This window comes from Nipponia nippon, unplaced genomic scaffold (assembly GCF_047370975.1).
Source record: "Nipponia nippon isolate SJK-2023a ecotype South Korea unplaced genomic scaffold, ASM4737097v1 scaffold_13, whole genome shotgun sequence".
NCBI classification, from domain to species: domain Eukaryota; kingdom Metazoa; phylum Chordata; class Aves; order Pelecaniformes; family Threskiornithidae; genus Nipponia; species Nipponia nippon.
Window position 1 is genome coordinate 5,431,073 of NW_028262324.1, and position 12,061 is coordinate 5,443,133.

Consider the following 12,061-nt stretch of genomic DNA (forward strand, 5'->3'; position numbering starts at 1 on the left):
CTAATGATGAAAAGGCCAGCCGCTCCCCGTGTGTGACAGAGCAGACTGTAAGACAAGTCAGTGGCATTTCCATCTTTTGATAGGTGCTTCTTGTAGCATGTTCCTTGACAAAATGAGGGAAATATCATGACTGTTCTTTACATGTCTTTTTCAGAAGGATATCTCCCACTGTACTTATATGCCTATGTCACAAGTGTCATGCCCAGGTAGGAATTAAACTGGAAATAATACCATTATGTAGGGCCCCTGGATATCCTGTTAAGTTGACTGCCTCTTTTAATTTTGCTAGTGCTGAAGTCAGGGCTGCATGCAGCTACAGTGCAGATGGATAGAGGAGACATACTCAGCCATGGCCTTGTCCCACAGCCTGAACTGATCATCCTTCAGCACTGGTTCCCCTGTTCTTCACATCCTGCCCTAAGTACCCTTTTGCAGTAGGCTGTGAAGCAGCCTCTCATGTTAGGAGTGACTCTTCTGACACTATGCCTGGGGAGCAGAGGGGTTGATATGAGGTGCAGGAACAACTCATGTCCACACGGATGCTTGGAGCTGGTAAACTAGGCCATTACCTTCAAGGCCCTTTCAAAGCCTAAGGTCACAAAGGAAAGGTCTCCTAATCACTCAAAGATAGACCAAATCATTAGGCCTGGAGAAACCTCAAGGATCTGGGTCCTCCCGAATCTCACTGAGGACATATCAACTTCACACATCTTTTCTGCAGCTCAGGAGAAAAGCTCCCAATCAGTGTACATGTTGCATCCCATGAGGGCTGAGGTCCAGGGTGGTCGTGAAACCACACCAGCCCCTGGCCAAGGAACTAGACAACACCAGCCCTGACATCCAAGAACAGGGGATCAGGAGGGCACAGTGTCCATGAGCAAATAGCACCTTCTGCCAGCCTCATTACTCCTGTGCAGCAAGCATGGGTTTCATAATCTCCCTCACCTTTTCCCAATGGCAGCCCATAGAGCAATCCCAGATCCTTGTAACCTACATGTATGCGTGAGATGGCTTGTGATGAAACAGCAGAAAGACCTGATGCAAAATGCTCCACGTGGTGACACTGCATTGTGAGTGGGACCATCAGAGCAAGCTTTGCTGTCATGCAGGACCTGGAAAGATTAGGCATAGGACTGTTTTCTGATAATGCCCTATTGAACATGGGAAGAGAATAGAGTAACATCCAAGACCTTATCTATAGAAGCTGCAAGATCGGGGACTTTTGGATCCATGCCCCATGGTGCTGTGCTCATATGAGGGCAGGGGAAGGAAAATGCGTGGCAATAAGAGAGCTGGAGGAATCTGCCCTGGTGCCACATCTCTGGCATGTTGCAGAAATACCAGACTCCCTCTCTGTGTTGCACCGCTTCATTTGCACTTTTCCTCCTGTCCAGAGACTCTGTTGGACCCACCAGGAAATACCAGACTCCACCTGCGGTGCATCCACTGAATCTCACCTGCCGTATGCCAGGTTTCCTTTCCCATTCCTCTGAAAAACAGGCAGGCAGTAACCACCTGGTTCCGGGTGCTGTCCTCGGGGTCCACCTGACACCCGGAGGACTCTGCCACGACACAGGGACTCACTCATGCCAACATCAGCCCTGGAGCTGCACACGTGGGGTGTGAGAGGAGGGAGCTGATCACAGCGATCAGCTGACTCCTGACGAGGGGGGAGCTGAGGGGGAGCCCACCTCTCTGGAGAGATTTCTCAGCTGGTGGAGAAACACTGCTTTACGTTATGGCTGGGCATGAAATACTTCTCTCATCCTACAGATCTGTCTGAATATAAAAAAAATGTTCTGTTTTGCAGTGGAGCAGATGTCAGGCTGCTTAAAGTTTTTCCAGAGGGGAACTGGGCTGCAAGCACCACGGCAGGACCATCTTGCAGAACCCCAAACTCTCATCATTTGCCTGCCTAAGCCTGGGAATTTTGGACCCAGTTTTCTTGCACGCAAAGCAGAGAACCCAACCGCAAGGTGAATCGCCTCTTTACAGACCTCAGGAGAGCTTTTGCTTAGAGCGAGGATTTCAGCCATGGACACTTGTCTACCAGGTGAATGCTTTTTCACCTGGGTGGCAGTTGGTCATTCAGAGGAGAACTCAAGAAACCCTTCCTGCCACCCAGTGATGATCACAAGGTCCTCAACTGCCCAACTGCTGAGTACGCTGTGGGTGCTGGGGCTTGTTCTGCGGACTGTAGTGCACTGTGGCAAGGATACTCAAACTAACTGAAATAGCTAATTCACTTCACTGCTGAGGTCTAACCCTAGAAGTGCAAAGTGGTCTGTGGCCAGGTTTACCAAGCAAGCAGGGAAAAGGAGTCCTTCGCGAGCTCTGAGCTGTTGTGGATGGACTGTCTCTTGTCCCTCAGACAGCTTGTGGGCAGCTAGCTCATTTAATATGAACAAGGACTGCTTTCCACTGCCCTGGAGTCCAGAGCAGCCAGGTGGGTTTCTCTCACTCTCCCTGGCTCATTTGGATGACACATTTTGATTTGAAACTGAGGAGCCTTTCCTGTGTACCTGGACAGCTGGTGCAGTCCTGCAGAAACATGCAGGCAGCTCAGCTTTTTACAACCAAAAAACCTCTGTATGTTATTCAAAAGCATATCTGCCTGCCTGTAGTCTGGATGACAGTTTTATTCTTGGAGTGAATATTAAGAAGATAAAGACAGGCCTTTGTTTGCAGGTGGATCATTATCTTCCCTGATCTGAAACAAAAGGTGTCCTCTGCACTGGCAGGTTTGGAGAGCCGCCTGGCTCGCAGAGAGCTGGCTGTGACAGAAGCTGAGCCATGCAAGATGCTGACCCTCCAGGCAGGTGTTGTGCAGTTGAGGGAACACTCTGTCAATAGCCAGGAGGACAGTACAATTATATTTTGTCCTCAACTATCGACACAGTGGCTCCTAAATGCCTCCTCTCTCTGTGTTATCTTCACAGGTCACCTTGGTATTCAGATGGTCTGCGACAGAGGAAGCATGAAGGGAGGAGGCTAAGTGCCAGTGGTGGAAGTCACACTCTGAAGGTGATCTGCTGTGACGCAAAAGCTTTCTGACATTCTTTGCCTTGGTTGTGATAGAGAGGAAGAAAGTCTTCTTCTCCACAAAGTTTCTGTAAAGTCCCAGCAAGTTGCTTCCCTCCAGAACGTAGAGTTTCCAGCTCCAGGAGGTTTCTTACCTGCTTCCTGTGTGGAAGTGGCTGCAGGTTCAGCCCTGGGGGTGGGTTTGGCTCCGGTGCTGCGATCACACGCAATAATTAGGTGACCAGGTTCAGGCCCAATTGCAGACCCATGCAATAGCCTCTCTCACTTAATTTTTCTCTCAATGAGCTTTGCTCTGACTGATTCTCTGAAGTTGCTTGGAAACGTAGTGATAGAGGCTGTGATTTGCGTGCGATACTGCCTGGTTAGTTATATCAGTGGTGGGTGTAATCAGTTCCTGTAATAAATACCAAGGTGCCAGCATCTCTTAAGTAGCTCTTTCTTCACACGGTCATCTCTGCTGCTAATAAACCTGTTATATCCTGCCTTTAGCCGTCTGTTTTGGAGGCAGGTTGCTGTGATGAGATTCTGGAAATAGTAATGACTGGCAAATTATATAGGGTCTGTTCATTCTGCTTTCCTGCCTGGTTGTGCTCTGAAGTGGCTTAGGTCTTACGAGGTAGCATCTTTTTTCAGCAATGGACAGGCTGTGCTTCTGCTTTCTGCCCCCCTAGCTGTAGACCAAAGTCTGCCTTCCTAGCACTTGGACCAGAGGATTTTCATGTTGTATGTATGCTCCTCTCTTTGCATGTGCATAACTGTAGGATTACCTTCCACCTTTAGCTGTAAGTCCACCCTCACTCAGTGACAAAACAAAGGCAGAATTAAAAATAAAAATGCAATCTGTATAACCACAAGAGGTGACAAGACTTCAATCACAATAGATTAGAAAGCCCAGAATGCGTAAAAACAAGAATGGAAGTGAAAAATAGTAAGGAAAAATCCATGGCTGGCAGGGAAAGAGAGTAAGAGGAATATTTTAAGTGAAATTACAAAGTCTGCATCCAAGCAAGTTGCAGTACCACCTGGAAAATGTGTGGGAAGCCTTCTCAGTGCTGGGTACCTCCTTCAGAGCAATATGCTAGCGCTAGTTGGGCCATTGAAAGCAGTAAGTATGTATGGTGGCCCAGCTTCCGTTGTTGGTCCTGACTTGTGATCTCTTTCCACTGCACTAGCAAATGTTTCAGTTAATGCAAATCTCCGGTTTGCCTGAATCGTTGCTGATTTGCACCATCCTGACCGCAGTGTGTACAACTGCTTCTGCCTTGCAGCTTTACTGCATTCTGTTTCAGTGGCATCTTAGGGCTAATTAAAACTTTTACATTGGTCCCCTGGGTTGCAGCTGCTATTTTAACTTTCCTCTTCTCTACAGAAGACTGTGACAGACTTTGGGCACTTAAATCGAACATGAGAGAGTTGAACATGACTGCTGTCCTGCAGCAGGGGCAGGGCAGGCTGTAACCTGGTATATGAGTGGTCCTCACTTGTGAAGAGAGATAATAACTCCGATCATGCATGAGATGTTAAATTTCTAGCATATGACCACAATACTATAGTCCGTATTCTGCACCTTACTATCAGATTCTATGTGTCTTTGTGACCCATCAGATATATTCCTCATAATTTTCTTCAGATATTACTCCTGTCTCACCCTTTTTTCCTTTAAAAGAGAGGGGGGAAAAATTGATGTCATGCCCTCATCTTACTGCTCATAGTCATCTCAATAAAACTCTATTCTTGCTCTCTTCTCCTCTCAAAGTGTGGAGTTTTTGGCTTGTTGTTTCTGGAAATTCAGAACTGCTGTTGATTTAAGTATCTATCTCTATATATTTGCTATGTCCGAGAAGCAGAACCACCCCAACTTGGCAATCGCGCCCTTTCACACGCTGTGTCTTTCCAGCAAGCAGTTTGAATACATAACACACAGTGACTTCTTGGGTCCCTCCCAGACAATTCCCGCTGACAGCAGTGTGCCTCTCTGCATTGCAGATGGCTACACATCTCACCCTCTTTAAAGGCAACAGTGCTCTTTGGAGTCCTCCTTACAATCGTGTTGTGAATTTGCTTCTAGCTGCCTCTCACAACACAGGGTTCTATTCTGTGCTGGAACTGGTGGCAGTCTTCTGCAAACTACCAAGTAGCTGTCTGATGAAATTGCTCCACTGTATCAATTAAACTGACCACCAAAGAGGCTTATCTGATCCATATATGGCAACAGAAATGCATCTCTGATTTGGTCAGTGCACGGCAGCGTTAGCCTCTTGGACAGGGGAGAGAACGAATAACTATACCTCTCTTGTGCTTCTGTAGCAACATGGTATAGGCTCATTTAGAAAGATGATCCTTGTATCAGTCCATTGGCAGGGGAATCCTGTCATGTAGGACATGCATTAGAGTTTTTTCAATGTTATTTACAAAACACATCCTCTCAAAGCCATGTGATGGCAGCACAAAAGGATCACCCTGCTGTTTAATGAGAGACCTGCAGTGTGCAGTAAGTCACTGCTTATTGTTTCCTTGCTTAGGTCCCAGTCAAGACTGCCTTTTCCTTAATGCAACCATTTCCTGTCTTCACCAAGCATGTAAATTGCTGGTTTTCAAACTTAATTTATTCAGGTACTATAACTGGCACCAAGTGCCATTTTTGGCAGCCAAAATAGGTTTACCAGTTTCCTGCTCCTTTAATTTGCCAAAGCAGGAGCTGGACACTGTGCTCCCATGTCCCATCTGGACAAACCAGAACCCTGGCTTTCTTTGTGTAAGATCTGTCTGGGACCTCTTTCCCCATTCCCATCCCTTCCTCTGCAGCATATCCCACTGTACCAGCTCAAGCCTACCTCCATGAGCCTTCCAGCCTGAACCAGAAGTGCCAGCGAGCGTGCCGCTTGTTGGAGGAGATGCCTTTGCACAGCCCGTGTGCATCACACCACCATAAGTTGATTATGGCTGTATTTGCAAACAACGTCTATGGCTGCTAGCAAGAGTAATAGTAGCACATCTGTAGATACAGCAGTATTTAGGGATGGTGTTAAGTAAAGAGAGTGCTGAGGACTTGACACCCACTCTGTATGCATTTCGGGGAAGGGGGTGATTATTGCGGATTAGCTCTAGCTGTGCCTTGTGATGCCTATTTGCAGCTGCAGTATCCTAGATATGCTCCAGAAGTGCATCTTCAAGTTTAGTTTTGTCCAAAAAAGAATGCATTTCATGAACATCAGTGTGAATCAAAGCACAGAAATTGCAAATGACAGAGAATCTCTTCAAAAGCACACTCCTGAGCTGAACTGAAACACGAGTGTAGCTGAACCCGTATTGCCTGGCTAACAAGGGCTCCGACCCTGTTGCACCTATGACAGGCAATGTCTGGAGACCTTTGCTGAATACCATTTGGGGAAAATTCACAGATCACTAGCAGTAGCGGTATCACAGTTTGGGAATTTTATTTAAAAGAATTTTATGGTCTGCTAAGATAATGGGCACTGAACAGCTAAGAATGGAGGGGGATGAGAAATGCACAGTATCAGTATAACATTTTTATCCTTTTCATGTAGACAGCTTTCCAAGAATAATTATCAACAGAGAATCCTCATGTAAAAGATTTCTGTGAGCAATATTTGACGTCTTTTATTAAAGTTTTGTAATAAAAGTAAATAAAAATACTTGCCAACAAAAATTGCATATGGCACAAAATATCACATTATGAGGAAAAGTCACCTTAAAGAAATATAATGATCCATTTGAAAAGCTTTAGAAAAGAGCTGTAAGAGTAAGTCTCAAGATCTTAAAACCAAAAGACATTGCAGCAACAGACAGAACTGGTCTATTTAGCTCATTAAGGAGAATTTAAAAAGCATCCTCATCAAGACCTGTAAATGATTAAATATTGAGATGCTAAAGATGAGAAAAGAACCACTGAATCTAAAGCTGCACAAACTCAGACAATAGGTAAGACACAGGCTTCAGCAGTGACAGGGCTTAATCATTGGAACAATTTGCTATGCATTATAGATTTTCTGTGGCTTGAAATCTGGAGAATGTGCTGTACCTGCACCAGAAACACTAGGCTTGTTGCAGGACTTGCAGGTGGAGGTTTCTGGCCTGGTACTGCAGGAAGTTGAACTATGTTATCGTCTAAGTGGTACTTTCTGAAGATAATATCCGTGAAACCTACATACAAGATTCTTACCGTTACAACCTTAATAACAAATAGGATGGCTTTCTCTGATGACTTCTTTGTCACTAGCTGTGATGATTTTCACTAACCCCATCACCCTTCTAGGACGTGTTAAGCACTCATTCATTATAGGAACCCTTTGAAAATGTAACATTTAAGAGCTAAGTTGACATGGGGACTTGGGCACCTAACCATCATTTTAGGCAGCATATTTCAAAATATTTATCTGCAAAAGTTCTCTTCTAATCCCACAGGTGCGTAGCCTCCATGGGTATCATCTAAATCCTTACTCATAAATTCCTTCTCTGGGTATGGGCAAGGCAATCAATCACCCACAACAGGGTAACTCTCAGTCTGTGAGGATGAGCCTTGACCAGTGCAGGTGTTCAATAATACCAGCTGGTGTGAAGCACATCGGCAGTGCTGTTGAACCCCTAAACCAGTGAGACTGATACAGCAACCATGAAAATCAGACCCCATTCTGCCCACTGGTGGAGGTTTGTCCTGCAAGCTCTCTACATAGCTCCTTCGAAAGCACTGTTCAGAAAGAGACAGAAACCATAATCCATGCAAATAACCAGTTAAATCCCATCTGATTACATCAGAAAGCTTGCCAAAATCTCTTACTTCTAGTAGCCTTCTGCTTATTGCCATACTAACTTGTGGCCCTCTCTGAGGAGCAACAAGAAATCTATGACTCTTTTAATTAGATTTGATCCAGATTTTATCACTAACTGTTAATGAAATTGTCTTATGGCAGAGTCAGTTTAAAAGCAGACCTCTGCTCCAAGTCTAAGAAGTCACTTGTATTTTTATAACTCTTTACATTCCTGCAGCTTTGTCAGATCTCAAATCTGAGCTGGGTAAGGACTGAAGGGGAGAGCTGTGCTTGTGGGGGGCATAATTTGAATTAGAACATGGGCCCTTATCACGGCTGTTCATCAGAGTTCCCATGGTGTTCTGAAAGCAAAGACTGGGGACTAGATTGTAATAAAGTAATTGCTTTCTAATTTCAAAATCCCCCTGCAGTTCCCCTTCAATTGTAGCACTGATTGTCACACCCTAAGTTTTTTCTGGTTTTGGTTTGGGGTTTTTTTATAGTCTACTAAACATTTCTATTCAAGGCTTATTACCTTTCATTTCAGTTGGGAACGTGATTGGTGTGGCTCCTCCCTCCTTTTAGCTCCAGCTTCCTTGGGAAGACCTACAAAAACATACTGGCTCTTCTTCAGTTCTTATCACTCATCTGTTTTGGAACATCTTGTGGATGCATCTCGTTCTGCTCCCCATTTCTAGGGAATGAGCTCTGCATAAGGAGTATGTAAATTCCTCACAATGCTATTCATCCAGCCTGTTGCCTTTTAAAACCTACGAGGGAAGCACAGAAAATCCGAATTTGTCCACATTGCTAAACATTTTTCTTTTCACTTCTAGGTCCTCCTGTTGAGCCCCTGGAGCCAACCAGGCCTTTACCGACTCTTCCTGTTCGCAGAATTCACTCTACTTCGGAAAGAAAACACGAGAGACAGCCAAGACCTCCTAGTCCTCCCCTGGGTGATAGGCCATCTCCTCCTGGCACAAAACCGAACATCTGTGATGGCAACTTTAACACTGTGGCTCTCTTTAGAGGAGAAATGTTTGTTTTCAAGGTACTAAGAATTCCTTCTTACCCATGAGTCTTTCTGTAGTTTTATTGCTGGAAAAGACTAATAGAAGTATAAGGTAGTGAGATTTGAAATGTCTGTGAAAATAGCTCCGGTCCTCTGAGGTTGATGAATGAGCAATATTAGAAGGAAATGTAAGCAGATTGGCTCTGTAATATTTGGAAACAGTGCCTGATGGGATTCACAAAATGCCCAGGCAGCCTGTGCACCAAAGTGTGAACTGGATGCACTGGCAGAGAATTCAGGAGCTACCTGTAAAGCCAGAAAGAAATACCAGTACCTAACCAAGGATTAAGCCTCTTTCTTTGCCTCCAGAGATGGCATGCATCGAACCCTGGGCTTCAGGGAGCACTCAGCCTACCTGAAGCTCTTGGTGAGTTTGAGTCGGCCTTGCTTGTGAACTACAGCCAGGGAGGAAGGAGAGGCTTTGCTCAATAACCCACATTAGAGTGGCTTGAATATGGAAATACATAGTCCCATTCCCAAAATACCTGTAGCTTTCACTCTGCCCAATGGGTGTGAATGTGGAGAGAGATATATTGAAGGTCATTAAATGGACAAACCACATCACTTGCAGAAAATGCCTGAACTGAAAATAGTTGAAGGCTGGGACAGTATCTGGGAGAAGTCTCACAGGCTCTGTCCTGCTCTTACTCATCCCTGAGCATCCACTATGGTGTTAACTAATGATCTCATATCTAAAGGGATATTCAAAAACTCCTTTGTGCCTTTGGATGTTGTGTGCTTCATACAGTCACCAGGTAATGTTAAGGCTGTATGGCTCTCCTGGGGTCTGATAGGTGAGCACCAGTTGTACCAGGACAAGTGTGACACCTCAGTGACGACACACGCAGAGAGGTTCATAACAAATGAATTCATAACACTTATAACTGTGGACTTGCTTCCCCCTGCCTCTTTTTCCTCTCCTTCTTTCCACCCTTTTTCACAGCACCAGCGATCAACTTCCCACCCTTTTGGCTGCCATCTTCCCCACGAAGCACTTCCCTCACTGGAGACAGTGTTGGGCTGGGTTGGAGCTGTCACCTGAACCAGGACTTCTGTCTTTAATGGTTACGGGGCCTAGGCAGGGATTAGTAATGCGTGATGCCCAGCCTGATTTGACTGCAAGATAAAAATACTCAGTCTGAAGACACTTCTGGTTTTCTCAGGATCGCTGGTTCTGGCGTCTGCGCAACAACCGAGTGCAGGAGGGATATCCTATGCAAATTGAGCAGTTCTGGAAAGGCCTCCCCGCAAAGATTGATGCAGCCTATGAGCGATCTGATGGAAAATTCGTTTTCTTCAAAGGTATAGTACATTTCAGGACAAGCCTACCACACCTACCTCACATCACACTCTTCTTTTATGAAGATGGTGAAAACAGGTACACTGTATCCCTGTCCTTTTCCAAGGGGACACTTCAAACAGCCACTAATCCTTAAAATATAGCTTAGTGTGGTCTGGCCTTGCCAGGACAATCTCTGTATAAAGCTAATATTAGTGGAAGTCGGCTTCTATGTGATAACAAGAAATTAGCTCCTATTTCCTGGGGAGTGTCAGTCTCCCACCTATCTATCTCCTTGAACATGTTTCAGCAGGGCATTAGGGCCTCGCCAGCTATAGCGCACTCCCAAACCACATTTCTGGACGATTGTCTCCTAAAGAGACAAAATGACCAACTTTGTGCTGGGGCCCACATTAGCTTCTTGCACTGTGACAGTGTCTGAACAGAATCCTGTAACTTGAGAGCAAGTTGTAAGCAAGAAGAGTTGCTGGAAAGCATCGGCATGCCCCCGTACAAAAACACAGTACCTGGTCATCTGAATTTATGTCTGCAGCTTCGGTCCCTCAGCTCAGTAAACTGTATTAAAACTTGAGAAGGCTCAGAGAAAGGTAACAGAAATGATCAAAAAGTATGGGCTGACCTCTTGCAAGGAACGCCTCAGCCTGAATGAGGGATGACAAAGGGTATGAGAGAAGTCTTTGAAATCGTGACCGGCCTATAAAAGGTAAATGGGAAAGGGTTGTTTAACATCTCTTCCAAAACAAGACCTGAGGAGCAGCAAATGAAATCGGGAGGTTTCAGGTTCAAAATGAAGAGAACGAGCAGCTTTTTCACATAATACAGTTAAGCCTGGAAGTCCTCAACATGCTGTCGTTCATTGTGGCTATTTTACATTTATAGCAATTCAACTACTAATTTGGCAAACCTGTTTGTTGTTTGTGTCCCCATTCTAGGAGATAAATACTGGGTTTTTAAAGAAGTGACAGCAGAGCCAGGCTACCCACACAGTCTGGTGGAGCTGGGGAGCTGTCTGCCCCGGGAAGGCATCGACACGGCTCTGCGTTGGGAGCCGGTAGGCAAAACCTACTTCTTCAAGGGTGACAGGTACTGGAGGTACAACGAGGACAAGAGAGCAACAGATCCAGGATACCCAAAGCCCATCACCGTGTGGAGAGGAATCCCTCAGGCTCCACAGGGAGCTTTTATCAGCAAAGAAGGCTGTATGTATCTGCAGTCATTACGCCTGTTAGATCGGTAATAGCTTGTCTACCTTGGGAGTTGGGTTGTTGGATGTGGGGTGTTTCGAATATTTCCTGAGGTAGGAATCAAGTCTCAGCAGTCCTAGGGTCACAGTGGCACCGGCAAGCACCAGCAGTCTGAGATCCTTCCTGACCCGCATCCCAATCCAAGTACCTCCTGGTACTGCTAAACCACTTTATCGTAATGCCAGCTCTGGGGGGTGGAACGGGGACTTTTTCTGGTTTTGCTGCCACAACAGAACAGTCCCTACCCAAAGTTTCCTGGGCCGTGATTGCAAGGATGCCCTAACTTACATTTTCCTTCTAGTTTCTTCCCTGTAGCTAGCTCAGTCACTCTGTTACAGGCTCCAACCTGCCCAATCCACTTCGAAGTTAGCCATATTCTTGAGTAGGGGGTTGGACCTCCAGAGGCTCCTTCCAACACATTTCTTTCTCTGATTTGAAGATTTCTTCCTCTTCTTCCAGTTGGGGAAAGAACTAACAGAAGGGGCTTGTGCCATTGAGGCCGTGTTTAAATTTGGGGCTGCAGTGTGAGATGAGGGCTGTAGGGCTGGGCTAAGCTGGAGGACTGCAGTGAGAGCCAGCCAAGCTGGAGGACAGATGCAGGAGCCAACGCTTTCACCACTGTTCCTTTCTCCTT

At 45.7% G+C, this 12,061-nt stretch overlaps 1 protein-coding gene across 4 annotated transcripts in view; it reads left to right on the forward strand.

The window, feature by feature from the left end:
* MMP24 (matrix metallopeptidase 24) overlaps nucleotides 1-12,061 on the forward strand; it is a 47,990-nt gene that overhangs the window by 31,649 nt on the left and 4,280 nt on the right. For 3 of the 4 annotated variants that reach the window (XR_015702919.1, XM_087749533.1, XM_087749532.1), the window contains exons 6-8: nucleotides 8,648-8,862; nucleotides 10,047-10,185; nucleotides 11,116-11,382. Coding sequence is in view for 3 of the 4 variants with exons in the window: in XM_087749533.1 (XP_087605659.1) it covers nucleotides 8,648-8,862; nucleotides 10,047-10,185; nucleotides 11,116-11,382 (621 nt within the window). In the remaining variant the exon portion in view is untranslated. Of the gene's footprint in view, nucleotides 1-1,810; nucleotides 1,977-2,939; nucleotides 3,025-8,647; nucleotides 8,863-10,046; nucleotides 10,186-11,115; nucleotides 11,383-12,061 lie in introns of those variants that run through there. The other variant, XM_087749534.1, reaches the window with a different exon arrangement.